Genomic DNA, 19,533 nt, shown 5'->3' with positions numbered 1-19,533 from the left:
TACTTTGGCAAAAGGTGCCGGTTTAGGGGAAACAAATCTAAGTGCCTAGATTTTCTTAACATAATCTAAAAAAAAAATAAAATAAAAATTAAAAAATTCTAGCAGATAATGTTGCCAATACTTAAAGCAGAATAAATTGTTAAGGGTAACCTAAAATATCATCTCAGCATGTAAATTACTCCATGAAAAGAACATGAGGCATTTCCAGAAGCATCTGAACTCTTCTAAGCCACCAGCATCGTTTAAGAACAGCTACCTATACAGTAAAAAGTATACAGCCTGAAAAATTCTAATCTGCCCAATTAACTCCCTTAAACTGCGTTAAGATGTATGCTTCAAAGTACATTTAAATTCCAACTACACACACCTATAAATTCCCTTTAACATTTAAATATTTGTAAAAGAGGGAGGAAGAGAAGACGGGAGTCCAGACATTAATGAGTACAGTATTTAATCTTTAAGTGAAAGGAAGTGATTTATCACAGGCCCTTTGATGGGTCACACCAAACACCTCATTTGCTGTTAAAAAGGTGTTTTTAACTTGTCTACTGCCTGTCACAGGAAATGGAAAGTCAAATTCACATTTTAACACACTAATTACTTTGTAGACTGCATAAACTATCCAACGCCGAGATTCTAGTAAAATGGACTAAGATCTGTAATATAACATCACTCTCTACTATCTACTTAATACAAATACATGTTGCTTTCAGAAGCTAGGGTGTTTCTCTTGTATAGAAAAGCTCTACTACAAATGTGGTGCAAAATCAGCCTTATGAAATAAACTTTAAGACCAGAGAAAGCTATTCATTACTCTGCCTTGTGAATGAAAACCATATACTTTTATCCCATTAGATCACACCCTGATTAACCTAACAAAGTGCCACACTATGTTCTTGAAAATACTGCTTTAATGACTACTTTATCTACGGAAGTAGGAAAGGTTGTGGAACGATGCTAAGTATGTAATCATGGTATACTTACAATTTAAAAAAACAGCCCCATGCTTAAGAAGCCATAAAGAGACTAGAACAAAGATATCAAAGTGCTTTGGCTGAAATTAGTATAAATAGACTTTATTGAAGTCAGTGCCTCTGTACTGAGACAGAAGATTGTGTCTACATAAGCACAAGTTGTAACATTTCACAACTTCTAAAAGGAATGTCAACAATTACAACGATCATGCATACCATGGTCGATAATCACATTTTAGAAGCATTTTCAACCATTTCTAAAGAAATGCTTATAACATTGTTATATATAGAACTACTTTCAATAAACTGCAAAACATTGATCGACTTTTCCAGTATGAGCTACAGTGTCAACACAAAAGGGAGGCATAAATGTTTAATTTATGAAATCAGAATGGAATATTTACTGTAAAGAAAAATTAAAAAGCTTTCAAATAAAGGCCATTATTGAACCAACGTGAAGAGCACAACTTGAACTTTTGAGTTCATTCATCTTTTAAAGCTGTCCTCTGAATAACTTCAGTTCTAAGCACTGAATTCAGTACTGTGAATATTCCTTGGATTGAAGTTTGGCAATGATGCGGTCCAACTGTCTCTTTGCTTCACACTGTGGGAAATTGCTCATGTCATAATATTGAGGGGCAATTTTCACCAACCTGTCCGGAAGGGGGGGAAAAATTACCAAATTAACATTTAATTAAAGTACTGGAGTTGCTAGTAGGATAGGAATTACTCATTAATATAATGATGAACAAAGGCAAATCTACAAACCCAAATCAACATTAAAATTACAAATGCCTAACACCACTTTTAGAAATGCCTTATTTTAGTTAGCATGTTGGACTTTCCATAGACTTAAAAAAAAAAAAAAAACCTGGAGATAAAATCTTTTAAAAACCTTTCTTTACATTAATACAAAGATATGAAAATTAGGCCACTAATCTCTTCACTTTAGAACACCGTTTTGACCAACCTCTCCAAGGTTAGAGTAACACAGGCTCTGTAGGAGAAATATCTTGGTATTCAAATGATTGGATCTTCTCAAAGTTTAATAACTATAAATATAGCTCTATACCCCAAAGAATTCCCTTGACTGAATCTTTTTTAATGTTTGGCCATACAATTTTTTCTCAACAAAGCCTTTAAGATAAAATGGTAATGTCCTACACAAGTGTCAGAAGTCATAATAAATCTGTGTAGGAAAGAAAGCAGGCTCACAGCAAGTGTCATCAACTAAAAGAAGTGTTTTCAGTCCCACCATTCCCAGCTGACGTCTCCTATCTTAAGTTATAGAATGGATTCTGGCAAACCGACCAACCAACTAACCAAAACAAAAAGCCAAACACACAAAAGGGGAAGGGTGGTAATTTTGCTCAAAATGACGACAATCAGGGGCGCCTGGGTGGCTCAGTCGGTTAAGTGTCCAACTTCGGCTCAGGTCATGATTTCGCAGTTTGTGAGTTCGAGCCCCGCATCGGGCTCCGTGCTCACAGCTCAAAGCCTGGAGCCTGCTTTGGATTCTGTCTCCCCCTCTCTCTGCTCCTCCCCTGCTTGCACTCTATCTGTCTCTGTCTCTCAAAAATAAATAAACATTAAAAAAAAAAAAACTTTAAAAAATGATGGCAATCAGTTCCAATAACAAATTGCAAATCAAATATGCTAAGATACAACGAGATGTGTGGTTTTTAGGCTTGCTTAACTCTTTCCAAAGTATCAACATATAAATCATCAATAATTCAGAGCTAATGATAATGGAACAGAGAAAATACAAAGACTGACTGATATCTAGGACAGTACCAGGAGACTTGAGTCGATCACAACAGCAAGAGAAGGACTCCAAAGACGCTTGATGCTAGTCAGCTGTAATTTTGTATTTGGCTGCAAATCCCGCCCACACCCATACCAACAATCCCTCTGTCATCTTAGGAAAGCAAAATCACAAGAGAGAGATCAACCATACCATTCGGTGAAAGCCCCATACCTAAACATGGAGCACACATCCTGAGCTGATGAGACCATCAAGTTCCTCGGAATCAAAGGAAGGACAAGACTGCTGCCAACGAAGTCAGACTGCATTCTGAGCAAAATACTAACAAACTCTGTTAGGACAAAGGGTGTCGCTTACCATTCTGGCTTGATATCCGTACACGTCCGGATGTAATTCTTTGTTGTAAGAACAAACTCATTGTAAAGCACCCATTCAGGCTTGTGGTCAAGAACAGTAGAGGGATGCAACTGAACCACCTGGTTATCCTTCACAGTTAAGTAATGCCCTGTTCGTTCTAAATGTGCCACCTGAAACCAAAACCCAGTAAGTTAATACAATGCTTCTGATGTGCCAGTTACAAAACAAACCTGTGAAAAGCTACCTATAGGATTAGGAACAAGCAGGCCTCATCTTTTGCTTTTAATTCAATGGCTACAGTTATTTTATCACTGCCTGATAAAAGCAGGGAAAAGCAAACTACTGCAGGCCAAATCCAACTCACCGCCTGCATCTGTAAGGCCTATTGGCCAAAAATGGTTCATACATCTTTAAATAATTGGGGGTGGGGTAAGGAGATATGTAAAATTAAAAAGTAAAAATTATGTAATTTGCATTATGTAAGTCATGTACTTGTATTACAAGTAAAAATTATGTAATTTGAATTTCAGGGTCCATAAGTACAGTCTGGTTGGAACCCAAGGACACTCATTTGCCCATGGCTGCTTTTGCACTGCAAGGGCAGACAGAGCTGAGCAGGTGAACAGTGACCTCATGGGCCCACAGAGGCTCATATATATAGTACCTGGTCCTTCCTGCTTTAGAAGGACTAGAAAGGGTTCTTTAGTGCCAGGTAACAACTATGTATTAGATGAACAATTACTAGAAGATTCACAATTAAGAGACAAAGAAAGCAAAAAGGAGTGAAAAGCAAAAGGTAGTCTACAAAGAGGGGAGGGGAGGGGAGGGGAGGGGAGGGGAGGGGAGGGGAGGGGAGGGGAGGGGAGGGGAGGGGAGGGGAGGGGAGGGGAGGGGAGGGGAGGGGAGGGGAGGGGAGGGGAGGGGAGGGGAGGGGAGGGGAGAGGAGGGAGGAGAGGAGAGGAGAGGAGAGGAGAGGAGAGGAGAGGAGAGGAGAGGAGAGGAGAGGAGAGGAGAGGAGAGGAGAGGAGAGAAGAGAAGAGAAGAGAAGAGAAGAGAAAAGAAAAAGAATGGAGGGGGGAAGGTGCACGTAATTCCTTCCTGTACTTCTCTCTATAATCAAACATACTGATTGGTGGCACTTATGTAATAACTAATTAACAAACAGTGAAACAGAAGACGATACATCCTTTAAAATTCTAGACCTACAGTAATATGAAGAATGTGTGTGAATAATTGACGTGAATAACTTTGAATAAATAACAGAAAATGAACTCCATTTCCTTCACTAAATATTTACTAAGCACCTGCTAGGTGCCAGGTACTATATTGCATGCCGTGTTTCTTTTCTTTTTTTTTTTTTTTTTTTTAATTTTTTTTTTCAACGTTTTTTATTTATTTTTGGGACAGAGAGAGACAGAGCATGAACGGGGGAGGGGCAGATAGAGAGGGAGACACAGAATCGGAAACAGGCTCCAAGCCATCAGCCCAGAGCCTGACGCGGGGCTCGAACTCACGGACCGCGAGATCGTGACCTGGCTGAAGTCGGACGCTTAACCGACTGCGCCACCCAGGCGCCCCGTATGCCGTGTTTCTAACAAAGTTTAATCCTGAGAGAATTAGAAACCCATTATGCTTGAATATGGCTTTGCCAATCTTTTCTGAATTAGAAGCAAATCTAAGAATATGTCAAAAAGAAGCCACCGTATCCTAGTACCTATTAAATATGAAGAATAAAGAGTCTGAAGAATGAATTTTCATACCTAGCTCTATTATTTTCCTAACTCTAATAAGCACGCAATCTTGGAAGATGTCACAATAAAAGTTCTTACTGTCACTATGATTTCAACTACAGACTATGCACCAATCAATTCTTATTTTGATTTTGCACATTTGGGTCCGTTCTATTTATTCAGCTCATCTGGCCTTAAGGCAGGCCACATCTTGCTTAATAGACATAGCCAAAATAGAGAATGAGAAAACAACCAGGAGATAGAAGACATAATTAAAATCAATCCAATCCCAAGTAATGGATTGATTTGTTTTCAATTTTGCAACCACAGAGTTTTTTTTAAACATAATGTTTTAAATCCTTTAAAATAAATGTCTGCTATGTTTACCTGACAAGCTGTACTTCAGTTAGTAGAGTCCCCACTATATATATCACACTTCACACTAAATGAAACGTTTTAAATTACTTTTCATCTTATCACTTAAAATAACATTTTTGTCTTTTCCCAGCACCCGTGTCTCAGTTGTAAATACCAATAATCATTCCACAGCATTGTGAATCAAATACAGCTGTCTGAGTATTTGACTTTTAGAGTCTTTAGTTTCTACAGAGAGGAAAGTGAACTGTACTTCTGGATGCACACAGACAAATGCCTCACTTCAGCATTGTTTATACATCCCCAGTTAAGATCTAGTCACAGAAACTTTTCAATATGTTTATCAAAAGCCAAGAATTGAAATTTACATTGAAGAAATCGTTAATCCCACCTGAAAATGGCTAGCACCTCATTTGGTATTAAAAAAAAGACGGGTAATTAAAAAGTTAACTCCAAATTGATTTCTATGTAACTGGATTACTGACTTTGCTGTTTAGCAAATTAATCTGTTACTCATTAGACACATAAAATTTCTTAGCATTATCAGTTGATTCGAGAATCTGGACATAACATTTAAAATCAATAATCAGAGGCATTCTTTACCTTGTGTTTAAGGAGATTCAAAGGGCTGTTAAAGCAAACAATATTAGGTAAACATTTAATTATGTATGCGTGCATTATCCACATACCTGCATAAAATACCCAGTAACCAAAGCTTTTCGTATATTGATATAATAGTCCCTGCTTGTAAAGTCAGTACTTCGACGAGGCAAATTAAATCTGTCCATAATTCTCGACAGCTGCTGGCGTACATTATCTGCTGACATCAGGGACCTGTAGTTAATGAAGTTGTCATAACACCACTGAACCGATTCATGATCTACAAAGTTGGAGGGAGGGGGAAAGAAAGCGGACATGAATCATCCAAATAGGTATATTATCTAATTAAAAAGGCAAATCATTATTAAGTGTAAACTAAGTAATCCAAAAAGGAGAATTACCCACATCAGCGGTAAAAACAAATCAAAATTTTATCAACTTTCCCAAAAATCTGTAGTGAAGTACAAAATCAGAAACAGCACTAAGGTTTCTGGCTAGCGGATTTTGTGACTTTGAATAAACGGATTTTGAATACACTATTTTTAATGAAGTTATTTTATCCACGAACATCCACCTGGTTGTTTCTAATACAGTCTAACAGACTGAGTTGAGGGAATTTGATAAAATGCCATCCAGGTCTTTCTCATTTTCAAAGAAAAGACAGCCTTAGATTAAGATTACCAAAAACAATTTAGAAGTTGTAAAAGTGAACTCAAGTGACTACTGTGAAACCTGAAGTGTTTCGAAGTTTCACTGCAACCCATGTGCCTCTTGGTGTTGGCCAAACAAGATCTAAAGTTCGAGTGATAAATGCACTCCTTAATCCCCACCACCTACTTGTTAACTCATTCCCCCTCACCTCCCCTCTGGTAATCATCAATTTGTTCAATTAATTGAGTCTGTTTCTTGATCTGCCCCTCCCTTAATTTTTCTCCTTTGCTTATTTGTTTCTTCAATTGCATGAGTGAAAGAAAGCATTAATGGTTTTGTCTTTCTCCAACTTCTTTCCCTTAGCATTACACTCTCTAGCTCTGTCCATGTTGTTGCAGACGACAAGATTTCATTCATTTTTCAGGTTGAATAATATTCCCCTGTGTATATATACCACCTCTTCTTCATCCATTTATCAACTGACAGACACTTGGGCTGCTTCCTTATCTTGGCTACTGTCAAGTAACGTTGCTATAAACATAGGGGTGCGTGTATCCCTATGAATAGTGATGAGCACAGGATGATGTACGGGTGTGTTGGAATTATTCACTACATTATACACCCGAACTAATGTAACAACGTCAACTAACTGGAATTAAAATAAAAACTTACAATCAAATAAAGAGCTGTACTATAGAAGTAAAAAAAATTAAAATACAAGTGATATAGTTTATAAGGATGTCTGGAATCCCCACTCATGTTTAATAAACAAGGCTTATTAATTAGTATTAATAAACAAAGCTGAACACTTCAAATAATTTTTTTTTAATTTTTTTTTTCAACGTTTATTTATTTTTGGGACAGAGAGAGACAGAGCATGAACGGGGGAGGGGCAGAGAGAGAGGGAGACACAGAATCGGAAACAGGTTCCAGGCTCTGAGCCATCAGCCCAGAGCCTGACGCGGGGCTCGAACTCCTGGACCGCGAGATCGTGACCTGGCTGAAGTCGGACGCTTAACCGACTGCGCCACCCAGGCGCCCCTCAAATAATTTCAATCCATGTATTTATTATCAAAGGGTATCTCTCCACTGATGACTCCTTGACAAGCTTCCAACCAATCCACTGTCTTCTCATCTAATCAAAGAGCTCAAACTGCAGCATAATAGAAAATATTATACAGTGACATTTTTATGTCCCAGAGAGTCACAATGGAAAACTTCATTATTTACTTCAGAGGCCTTTTGATAAATAAACCTAAGAGGGTTACTGTGAAATTGGGGGGGGGGGGGGGGTTTCCTTAAAAATCAAAACTGTTGATACTTCCTACCATTTCTGTAATGTACATTAATCTTTGGCACTTTCTTTTCTCCTTAGTTCTAGTATTCTACCAATTATAACATACAATATTTTCTTAATTGCTTTTCAAAAAACAACCAATATATTAATAAATGTTTGCCCATTACAAAATGCAGCCACAATTCAGAAAGGGTGGGTGGGTAGGTGGGGTAGTAAACGATCTTTCAATTGAAGAACTGATGTGTTCAAGACCATTAATTCACCCATCTAGAATGAGCAGCAGTATCCATCTGAACTTACTGAGATTTAAACAAAGCCCCAAGTATCTTCCAGAGAGAAGACAAAGAAAGTATGCTTTAGAGGTATTCTTGCTTATGCTGCTGTAATGTACTGAGCTGAAAAGCAATGGTAATGTCCAAACTGAGACAATAAAAAAGGGGGCCTTTTGAAAAGGATGTGCATACTCTGACCACGAGTATAGCTTTCTGGAGTTATAAATTTCAGAATTCATACCCTAAAGGGTAACAAAATGGCAATTCAAGTTGTCAATAAACAAATACTATCTGTATTTTCTAAATATGTGAGAAATAATTTGATAGATAAAACCTACAAATGGAAACATATTCTTAAAATAATGCTAGTTACAAATTTCTTACCAATCCAGTAAGCTACTTTTAAGATCTAAAATCCAATCATTTCAGAGTGAAATCATATATACACATACAGAAATCAAGGTGCTGCAAATTAACTTAAATCCCCTTGTTTCTATTTCAACAGTATTAAGATGAATTTTAGCTGCACTGTATAATCAACCATTGTCTGTGATGAAAGGGTTCCTCTTGACTAATACCTGAAACACAGTTGCTATTTTTCAAACATACTTGTTTTAATTAAAACCTAGCATCATTTAAAAATTAGTGAAAATATTCCAAACTCAACAAATGGATATGAAATGTCCAAGTATTATAAGGAGATCTCAAAGTCTGACACTATTTTTTTAATGGCTCTCCTTATTTGAAAATAGGTCAGTAATTAAAGGCTGAATCCTTTGGAGACACTTACCAAGTGTTCAGTCATTCTGCTGCCTTTGACCTTATTTATTAAGACCAGCATATACCACAAAAGGTCTAAAACCACCCAACAGCTTACCATCCCTGTGGCAGTGAGAAGCACGTAGTAGACAAGCATCAAGTATGTAGTTAAGTGGATGCTACCAGTCTCACTCACGATACTCCCTCCACTAATCGTACTGAGGGGGAGGGCGGGGGGGGGCAGGTAGCCCGAGTGGCTCAGTCAGTTAAGGGTTCCACTCTTGATTTCTACTCAGGTCATGATGTCATGGTTCTTGAGTTCCACCCACATGTTGGGCTCTGTGTTGACCCTCCAGAGCCTGCTTGGGATTCTCTCTCTCTGCCCCTCCCCCACAAGTGCTCACTCTCTCTCGAAATGGAAAATTTAAAAAAAAAGAAAAAAAAAAAGGTAGGATAAAACTTTTATAGATACCTACTGTACAATATTTTCATAGAAAGCCCTCAACTGCCAACATGTAAAGATAAGCATTACTTAGTAACTTTATCATTTGAAGTATTAAACTTCTGAATTATTACATTCATATTTAAAATCCAAATGCATAGTTCTATTATCAATCCAAACTTTAATTTTTTTTAATATTTATTTTTTAGAGAGAGAGAGAGAGTAGGGAAGGGTCAGAGACAGAGGGAGAGAGTGACAGAATCCAAAGGAGGCTCCAGGCTCTGAGCGGTCAGCACAGAGCCCGATGTGGGACTCGAACTCACAAACCACGAGATCATGACCTGAGCTGAAGTCGGACGCTTAACCAACTGAGCCACCCAGGCGCCCTACACTTTATTTTCAGGGCAAATTATGAAATCCAAATACGCTGACTGCTGTGCCAATTATCAAAACGTACAGAACAAAATAACACAATCTCCTAATTTCAAAGAACATTCAAATGTCTTGTGAGACCATACGGTAAAAACCCGCGCTGCTCCTTTAGACATCTTTTAAATCCCACTTAAAACAGTATCTTAATGATACCAAAGGATTTTGAGAGGCAAGATGGATATGAATCTGCTCCTTCTGACGGCACAGGAGCCTTCCTTTCCAAGGCCCTCCCCCCTCCACCTCTTCTCATCGTCCGTCCACAGGTTATGTGTCTGGTGGTCGCCCAGCATCAACCACCACGGTACACTTCGACACACAAAGGAATACAGAGTATTTCTTGGACTAACCTACCCCCGGAATAAAATCTTTAAACATGATGCATTATCAATACTTTGCACATGAGAGGGATAAATGTTCTGAAGTAAACTGTATACTGGCCTTCATCTTTTTTTTTTTTTTTCCTTTTTTAAACAGATTATTTATCAATTCTAGTCAACTCCTACCTGCACAGACGTGCAGGACTTTGGCAGCTCTGCTCTTTGCTCCACTCACGGGCTCTCCAGCACTTTTAGACTCTGACATAAATAAATTCACCCCCACCCCAAAGGAGATGTGCCAAAATCAACACACTATTTTAGGCGTATACAGAGATTTTTAGGAGATAACAATGAGTTGCAAAGAAAACCAGAGGTGAAAAATTTATCAAGGCTATAAATTAGGGAACCATTTTCTTAACAGCAGAAAACACAGACTTAACGGTGATTGTGAACCCCAGTTTTGGTAAAGGGTGATGATGTAAAGCTACCATTCTTTGACTGCGTGTCACCCAACAGGTAAACTGATACATAAATATCAAACATTTTCACAACCTGTTTCAATTTTTTCTGCATTTTTCTTTAACTTTCTAATTTTTATAAATGGTCGATTCCAACAACAGTATCAGGCAGTAACTTGATTACCGCATTTCCTTGTTTTCAAACAACTGGAAAATGTTTTTCACGTCACTAAATACTCTCCGAAAACATGATTTAAAGTTAGAACAACACTTTACCATGTGGCTATAGCGTAAATCACTGAACTATCTTTCTACTCGTGGGCAATTTAGGTAGTCCCCCCCTTTTTTTTACTATCATAAATAATTCTGAGGTGAAGTCATTAATTATATCTGTGTCCACAGGATACTGAAAGGTAAACTGCATAGATTATTTCTGGGTCAAATGGTATGAACTTGTTAAGGTTCTTGATAACATAAAATCTGCTTTTCATAAAGACAACATCAACTTCTATTCCCACCTCCAGTGAAGGACTGTTCCACTAAACCCACTCCTACACACCTGAGAGCTATTTTTCTATAACCTCCTTTCTGTAACCAATTTTATAGGTGAGAAAATGGTACCTCTCAATAATAATGGCTCTTCTTGAACTGCAAATAAAGTTGACTTTTCCTCCCGCTTATAGACCACTTGTACCTGACTGAGAATGATCATTCACATCTGCAGCCCAGTCTTCTGTTTTGTCAGTTTTATATTTTTTTTTAATTTTTTTTTTCAACGTTTATTTATTTTTGGGACAGAGAGAGACAGAGCATGAACGGGGAAGGGGCAGAGAGAGAGGGAGACACAGAATCGGAAACAGGCTCCAGGCTCTGAGCCATCAGCGCAGAGCCCGATGCGGGGCTCGAACTCACGGACCGCGAGATCGTGACCTGGCTGAAGTCGGACGCTTAACCGACTGCGCCACCCAGGCACCCAGTTTTATATTTATTTAAGAGCTATTTACTAGTAAAATTATTAAGCAATAAAGATTCTATAAATAATACAAAATTACAAAAATACAAACGGTATGAAAATAAACAGTAAAAGAAAGTATACAAAATGTCTGTGTTAGTAGTAAATTTTATACTGGTATTTTGTTTTTACTGTCCTGTATTTTCCAGCTTTCTATAATCGGTGCTTTTCCCCTGATTACAAGTGCAAACAACTTTGAAAAAGATAGACAATTTCTATTTTAAATGCTAGTCAGGAGTTTTTCCTAAAGTACCTCTGGGTTTCTAATGTAAAGTTGTCACGGATAATAAATGAAAGTGAGATGAAGAAACATCTTACGCGCTGCAAGTGACATTTAGACAAAAGAGTGCCTTCAATCTAATTTACACTTACTTTGTTTAAAGGCGTGGTAGACGTTCAGCAGTGTCAGATGATCTCCATCTATGTGGGCAAATCTCATCTTGGCTTCATCTGCGGCTTTCTTGGCCTCCGTGGGGCGAACAAAACACTGTGGGACTAAACAAGGTTGGTATGGGCCCAACACAAACGCCCATATCGATGAGTCACGCATTCACAGATAGAGGAACAAGGCCTAGCTAGGTCAGTTCACAGAGCATAGGGCAGGGCAGGATGGCCTCCAACTGCATCTTGGACTGTTTACTACCTTGATTTGGTACATCAACACCTAACCACATCTGTAAGACAAGAGGGTTTCAAAGCTACAGAGCACCTGATTATTTTAACTAGATCTAAAAGTAGGCATCAAAACAGCTATTCTGAAGGCCATCAAGATACTAGAGATAGAAAGCTCAACTTAGTTCAAAAACCAGTGCCGATAGCTCTACCAATAACCAGAATTATGGTGTCAATAGCCTTTAAGCTAAATGTAATTTTTCAAAAGGCCATCCGTCGAATCCACTGAGTGGCTAGGGAAGTTACGAAGCTCTATTTGCCCACTGCAGGGCTAAAAACAACTCTCTAACCGATCTATTGGCACGTTTCTACTGTAATTTTTTCCCTAGTGCTGTGGCTGTTACCAACTGGTGGGTATCACTATTAGCACCGGTGAGCAGAAGCATATGTAAACATAAAAAATATCATGAAATCTTGGGTTTTGAGGATAGCAGTAGTGGTGGAAGGTTAAACCGCCTTTGAATTAAGAAAATTCAAAAAGGCTGGGGAGATTCAGCCTAGTTTTCCAGCATTTTAATAAAAAGATTAGAGAATGACGTCCCAAGTTTAAAAAAAAAAAAAAAACTGTTATTTGAATCAAAACCTCAATATAAAAAGCAAAATCCAGTATTTAAAAAGTTGACAATTAGTCTGAAACAGTCATCATTTCAAGGGTCATCAAAATATGTAACTACAGTATTTGTTTAGAGCCTTGATGTTATTTCACATAAATTTTTAAGTTGTTACAAAGCGTGCGCTACATTTTTAAAATACAACTTTCCTTAATTCACTTTAGCAATTCCATAGTCATAAAAGCAATATGAAAATAAAAATACTTAACAGCTTGGGACTTTTGTCAACACATTTTTTTAAAGCTCTTAAAACCGTGTCAATATAAAAAAGTATAAATGATCAGTCCAGATAGAAGATAATGGGAATAACCAACAACAAGATCAAATACAGTATCAATTTACTTTCCCATACAGTTTCCCCTTTAAAAAGATACCAAAGAAGCCAAGAGAGACAATGACACATGATCACAATAAGTAATAATTAAATGTCTTGCTTAATGTAACTGAAGCAAGGTAATGCGTAAAAGTACAGAAACCTCTCAAAGATGTGAAAGTTAATGAGAACTAGCTCCCAGAATGAACAGTGGGAATAAGTAGCACCCTGTAAGGCCCTTGATTTGCATTATTTACATCAGGACCTGAAAACTTCAAAAACTATTTAAATGAAAATCAAAGCATTATAAGCTGGGCAAACTGTTTTTGTTCCATGACTTCTTCCTCACCCTTTAACATTGTCCCCCCAAAAGCGTCATGCTTAGTAATAACTGCTACACATAAATGTCCATTTTCTTGATATGCTAATAAACCCCTACGTTTTGCAGAGCTCCTTATTACAAGTAAAAGGTACAGTTGGAAGATTTCAACTGTGTCACAATGACCAGTTTTTTTAAAACCCTAAGAATCTAGACTCACTCGATGGTAATTATATAGAATGCCTGATAGAGAAACTGGAAGAATAAAAAGCGAGCAGATAACCAATAAATACACAAACAGTCTGTTAACTCTTGCCCCACACTTTCTCTACAAACGAAAATCTTGTGGAAGTACAACTGGGAGCATCTAACAGAAACATGTAAGAAAGGCAGACAACAACCTACCACCACCTCCGCAAGTGAGACTACAATTTTATTAAAATGATTCGCTACTGCCCTGCCCATCTGCTCTGAGTCTGATCAGTCATAACTCTGCAAAAAAACATTTTAGCTAGTTCTTAAATAAAAAAAGTCACACCATTAAAACATACCATACATCTAAACTAAGCCAAAATTGCTATATTTAGAAATCTTTTAAACTTATCCTTTAATTCCATGTAAGATTTTGAATCATTTGAGGCATTAAGTTTGTAATTAAGACTAATAAACCACTCTGAAACTGGAAGTCATTCTCCCCAGTACTGGAACTAGTAGTATAGAATACTTTGACCATCAGTAAAAACGTAAGATGTCTTCTATTTTTAGCTGTGAGAATCAGTGAACCGTAATGAGCCGTATTTCTTCTTTTTGGAAAATCTAATTTCCAAGTTGTAGTTCATTCGTGGATTATGTTTTACTGCTACTAAAAACAGCATGATTTGTTCAGCTTAATGCTCTAATTTCCAAAATTAGCCATTTTATCTTTCAGGTATATTTCTTTTATCAAGTGCTTTCTGCCACTGTAAAAGAACTGTCAGATTAGATTCTAAGCCTAAAATTATACATTACTACTTCTATTTACTTGATACTAAGTTTAAAATTCATGTTTTGTTTGACTGCCACTAGAAAAGCTCAATTTAAGGACAGTTGTCTGGGTTTGTCTCAGGCTCACTTAACAGTGCCAAGTACTGGAACAGGTTCTTCTTGTACTTTCAGTAATAAACCACAAAACTGATGGACCTATCAAAGAAGTCAGTTACAACTGTGTTCAGACGTACTCTTCCCTTACTGCAATTTTACTGCACTCAAGAGAGCCAATGTTTTTACTATATTTTGTGCACAACGAATTACTTTACTTCTGTAAATATTATGTCTTTATAAAGCTATTTACAAGATATTTAGGAAACAAAAGGAGTTCCTCAAAACCATCTATAAAATCCGCTATCATGCTAAATATTAAAAAACAAAACCAAATGTGAAGTCCACCCAAACTGTGAAGAGCTGGGCTTTGTTTAGTTCCTTTCCCTCTATTACCTGACAACATAGCAGTAATAGATAGGACCTCATTAGAACAGTTGTAGTCACAACTTGCAATAACCATTTTAGCGAGCTGTGGGTCTAGAGGAAACTCTGCCATCATGGATCCCAATTCGGTCAGATCTCCATCATCATTTAAAGCAGCCAGGTAATTCAAAAGTTCTAGGGCTCTCATCAGAGTTTCAGGAGCTGGGGGAAAAGGCAATCTATTAAACAAACTGCCTTAATAAGCAAAAATGTGATAAAGTAGAAACTATTACAAGCAATCTCATTTTTCATTCTACAGTGGACCAAACTCAAAACTCAACCTGTCATCAAATTCGGTTACAGAGATCTAGCAAACTATGAATCATATAAACTTGCAAAATTTCCCTGCACAGGAGATAAAACTGTCATCTTCCTAAGTAAATTAAATAATTGTTCGCAAAAATAAAATTAGAAACAGAGGTGCCTGGGTGGCTCAATCAGCTCAGCATCCGACTCTTGATTTGGCTCAGGCCGTGATCACAGGGTTGTGGGATCAAGCCCTGCATCAGCCCCCGTGCTGAGCAAAAAGCCTACTTGGGATTCTTTCTCTTTCTGTCTCTCTCTCTCTCTCTCTCTCTCTCTCTCTCTCTCTCTCTCTCCCTCTCTCTCTCTCTCTCACTCTGCCCCTCTCCCTGACCCATGCCACACACACACGCATGCTCGCTCTTCCTCTCAAATAAAAAAAATAAGGAAAGTTCTCATTTTCCTATGCAATCAATAATTCCGAGAATAATTTAGTTATTCCAAGGAAAGAAAAAAATTAAGACAAATTTTCTCATATAATTATCACTTCCTTAGTTTTAATCCTAATATACAAGACTTCTCTGGATGCACACAGAAGAAAAAAAGGGGGTGTTATGTGCGTGTGTGCATGTGGGTAAAGAATACAATGCAGAGCTGGTGAATTCTGGTTACAACATTTGCTAAAATACGCTTTGAGGATTCATACCTGGTGGATCCATAAAGTCAAAATGCACCAAATCATCAATACCAAGCTTCTTCAACTGTAACACTACTGATCCTAAATTAGAACGCAAAATCTCAGGATAGGTGTTATCCTAGCAAAAAACAAAAATGTTTATTCTGTTAAATATGCCTTAATCCTCTTGCTCCAGAAAACAAAACATATCTGTTCTCTGCCTCTTTGGCTATTTACTTTGGCATTACTTCTAAACCACTGATCACAGGAGAAAAATACATGTGGAACATACCCGAAAGGGATCAGATTCTGTGAAACTAGCTTTATAAGGTTCAAAGTGTTTCTGCTGCTGTTCACTTCAACTTAGAACTGTTAACAGAGAGCTATACTGGTAGATTACACCATAAATCTCTCTCAGGGAAAAAGTAAGGAGGTAATGGTGCCAAAAGGCAGGATGAGGTAAATAAGACAATTTTCTTCTGGTAACAAGTTCAACTTAACCTTCCAAACACATAGTAAGTATACAGCAAACCCCCTTACCTGCATTTCTGTTTTGTAAGCTTTCTCGGTATAAAGTCTGAAGCATTTCCCAGGTCTGGTACGCCCAGCTCGACCAGCCCTCTGTTGAGCTGAAGCTTTACTAATGGCTGTCACCAAAAGGGACTCAACTCTGATACGAGGATTGTACACCTATTGGAATGGAAATAACGTTCAGAATTTTTTCTTCAGTTAAACACAAAACTGTAATCTAACATAAAGTATACAAAGTCCACAGCTAAACCCACAATAAACAAAGTAGTATTAATGAAGGCTGTAAATCACACTGAAATGGAAACTGAGAATGAGTCATCCTGTGCCTTAACTTTCTTTCAGATATTCTGACTCTATCATTCTGAAGACTCAAGCTAAGATGAAAAGGCTCTTATACACAGAGATTACATCATCTTTTTCTTCCGAATTTAAAATAATTTCAGTTCAGGCACCTGGGTAGCTCAGTCGGTTAAGCATCCCCGACTTCAGCTCAGGTCATGCTCTCACAGTTCGTGAGTTCAAGCCCCACGTCAGGGTCTGTGCTGACAGCTCAGAGGCTGGAGCCTGCTTCATATTCTATGTCTCTCTCTCTCTCTCTCTCTCTCTCTGCCCCTCCCCCACTCGTGCTCTGTCTCTGCCTCTCAAAAATAAGTTAAAAAAATTAATAAATAAAATAATTTCAGCTCTACCAGTTTTATCTTGCTTTAATAGAGTGGACAAACAGCGTTGAAAGCTTTTGCCTGAAAAGAACCTGTCAATTTCAACACCTGATGTTCACAGTGAACGTTCAAGAAATATATTTTGAACCTAATCCACAAGAAATCAGTTACATACTGCCAATTTAAAAAGAAAAATTTCCATCAGAGACACAAACACTACGTGTAACAAATTCTCCCAATTATACCTACAAAATGTAATCAAATATAATCAAAGATCTGTGAATAATAGAACATACACACTATTTACTGAGTAGTCACTCCATTTGGCCAAAGTGCTTGGTATTCAGTACTGTAAACTAGAAATTAACACCTTTTCAGATACTATGCCTGGCAATAACAGAAACCCTAATTTCAAAGGGGAAGTGACTGATCTACAGGGATGACAATCCTGTTCCCTTATTACTACACAAAAACAAAAAGGCCAAAGCAATCGTACAGGAAACAGAAAAGCAGCCTAGGACTAAACATCATGCCTGGGCTTACTAAATGAGAGCCAGCTAGAACAGAAAGAGCTCATCACCACTGACGTTTGAAAACAAAACACAACAGAAAATTCTAAAAAGTAAATTCCAGTCATTACATGAGTAGATAGTAAGTACTGTGAAGCTAACACTAATAAAGTATACAACTAAAGTACCAACATATGTACCTTCTGTTTTGCAAATCCAGGATCGATCACAAATACCACACCATCTATTGTCAAAGATGTTTCTGCGATGTTAGTTGACACAACTACCTGTTAAGAAATAAGTAGTACATAAATTGTATTACAAAACAGGTAAAATTCAAATGACAGTAAAAACAGCTGTAACAGGGTGCCTGGGTGGCTCAGCCAATTAAGCGTCTGACGCTTGATTTCAACTCAGATCATGATCTCATGGTTCCGGAGTTCCAGCCCTGCAACAGGCTCCTTGCTGACAGCGCAGAGCCTGTTTGGTATTCTCTCTCTGCCCCTCCCCTGCACTCACGTGCGCTCGCTCACTCTCGCTCTCTCTCTCTCTCAAAATAAATAAACTTAAAAAAAAATAGCCACGAACTTCTACTGAACAATGAATTTCAATCCAGTAAATAAACTAAAAATAAGGTTTCATCCTTAACAGCCAATGCAATATCAAGACAAATTAACATTTAAGATCTCAATTCAAAATTTCATCTAGTCCATTACAGCAAATTTCTTTCTCAACAAAAGCTATTACTTCAGGTTATCATTCAATCACATTATGTTTTGATTTCTTAAACCTAAGCATAGCATCAAAAGAAAAATAACGAAATAACTCAAGCTTACCTTACAGAAATGCCTCCCTTACAGAACACTATTTGGTTATTATCCAAACTCTACAACATTTCAGTATTTTCTTTCAATATTTCAATATTTTCTGACAATATTTATAAGGAAACTTTGTATCACCAAAACTCAACATTTTAAACAAAATGGCACATGAAGGCTAGGGGGCGGGTGGGGGGTCAAATCTCAAGTTATACTCCAAGATCTGGCAAATCTTAAGAATCAACTGTAGATATTTTTTTTAAAAAGAGTACAGTCTCAAACAAAACATCACTGCATACTAACCGTCAAGAATCATTTGAACCTTTTATTGCCAGGGAATAATGTTTAAATCATTTACATACTAATATGGTAGCTAGGTTTTTTTTATGTAAATACACGATGGATTTTAGATATATTTTAGGAAACTGGTTGGGCTTTGAGAGTAACATGTCACGCAATTTTTCTTCTTAAACAGTAAGTAAATGGGATTCTCATTAGTATTTTTTCCCAGAACATTTGATTTTCAGGAACAGAAAACTGCCATTAAGGGAAGATGCCTATATATGCAAGCAGTTGACACAGAAGATGAATCAGATATAGAGCCTGCTCTTACAGCTTTTACATTTTGTGAAGGAAGATTAGACATGGACAGAAAGTGTAAATGACGCCAAAGATTCCCTGTGGGACTTAAAAAGGGTTTAATTCCACAGCAAAGACAAAGGAAGCTTACTGAGAAAACGGCACTTAGGAGAGTTCTCGAGGCTAGGGTGGGTGGGATCTGCCGCAAGAGAGCCGGGAAGAACACTAGTAGTAGAAGACTCAGCTCAAACTAGAGCACATGGGCAGAAATGTCCATAAGCACAACTAAAAAATTAAAGGACTCGTACCGCCAGGCCCTCATGGAGGTCTTAAAACTTACTAGGGAGCCACTAACAGGGTAATATTTTAGAATCATTCACATATCTAAAACCAAAATCCTTCTTTTCACTGGGCAGCTGCCAAGACTGCTAACTAGCAAACGGAGAAGAAACATGGAGGTTTGAGGTTACTGAAATATTTTTCAAGACATTTAGATGATCCGCACACGGCTCAATCGCTAGAACTGAAGCAAACATAAGCAAAGCATATAAGGTTGACAGGTGAATTTGAATAAGTATCCTGAGTTTAATATTCTTCTACAAAGTCAGCATCCTGTGGTGGAAGGGGTAATGAATTTAGGAGTCGGGTGGCAGAGCTGG

The 19,533-nt window shown here is 37.7% G+C and overlaps 1 protein-coding gene across 1 annotated transcript in view; it reads right to left on the bottom strand.

Annotated features, from left to right (window-relative positions):
* Window positions 1–1,060: 1,060 nt before the first annotated feature.
* Window positions 1,061–19,533, bottom strand: part of DHX15 (DEAH-box helicase 15) — a 63,843-nt gene continuing 45,370 nt past the window's right edge. Inside the window, exons 7-14 of the mRNA XM_025922105.2 lie at window positions 17,678–17,764; window positions 16,319–16,468; window positions 15,809–15,917; window positions 14,830–15,021; window positions 11,814–11,936; window positions 5,891–6,081; window positions 3,097–3,266; window positions 1,061–1,627 (exon numbers count right to left, since the gene is read on the bottom strand). Coding sequence (XP_025777890.2) covers window positions 1,510–1,627; window positions 3,097–3,266; window positions 5,891–6,081; window positions 11,814–11,936; window positions 14,830–15,021; window positions 15,809–15,917; window positions 16,319–16,468; window positions 17,678–17,764 — 1,140 coding nt within the window. The 3' untranslated portion in view covers window positions 1,061–1,509. The remainder of the gene's footprint in view (window positions 1,628–3,096; window positions 3,267–5,890; window positions 6,082–11,813; window positions 11,937–14,829; window positions 15,022–15,808; window positions 15,918–16,318; window positions 16,469–17,677; window positions 17,765–19,533) is intronic.

This window comes from Puma concolor, chromosome B1, assembly GCF_028749965.1.
Source record: "Puma concolor isolate L17-30 chromosome B1, mPumCon1.1.hap2, whole genome shotgun sequence".
NCBI lineage: Eukaryota > Metazoa > Chordata > Mammalia > Carnivora > Felidae > Puma > Puma concolor.
This window is presented reverse-complemented; position numbering and strand designations above follow the sequence as displayed.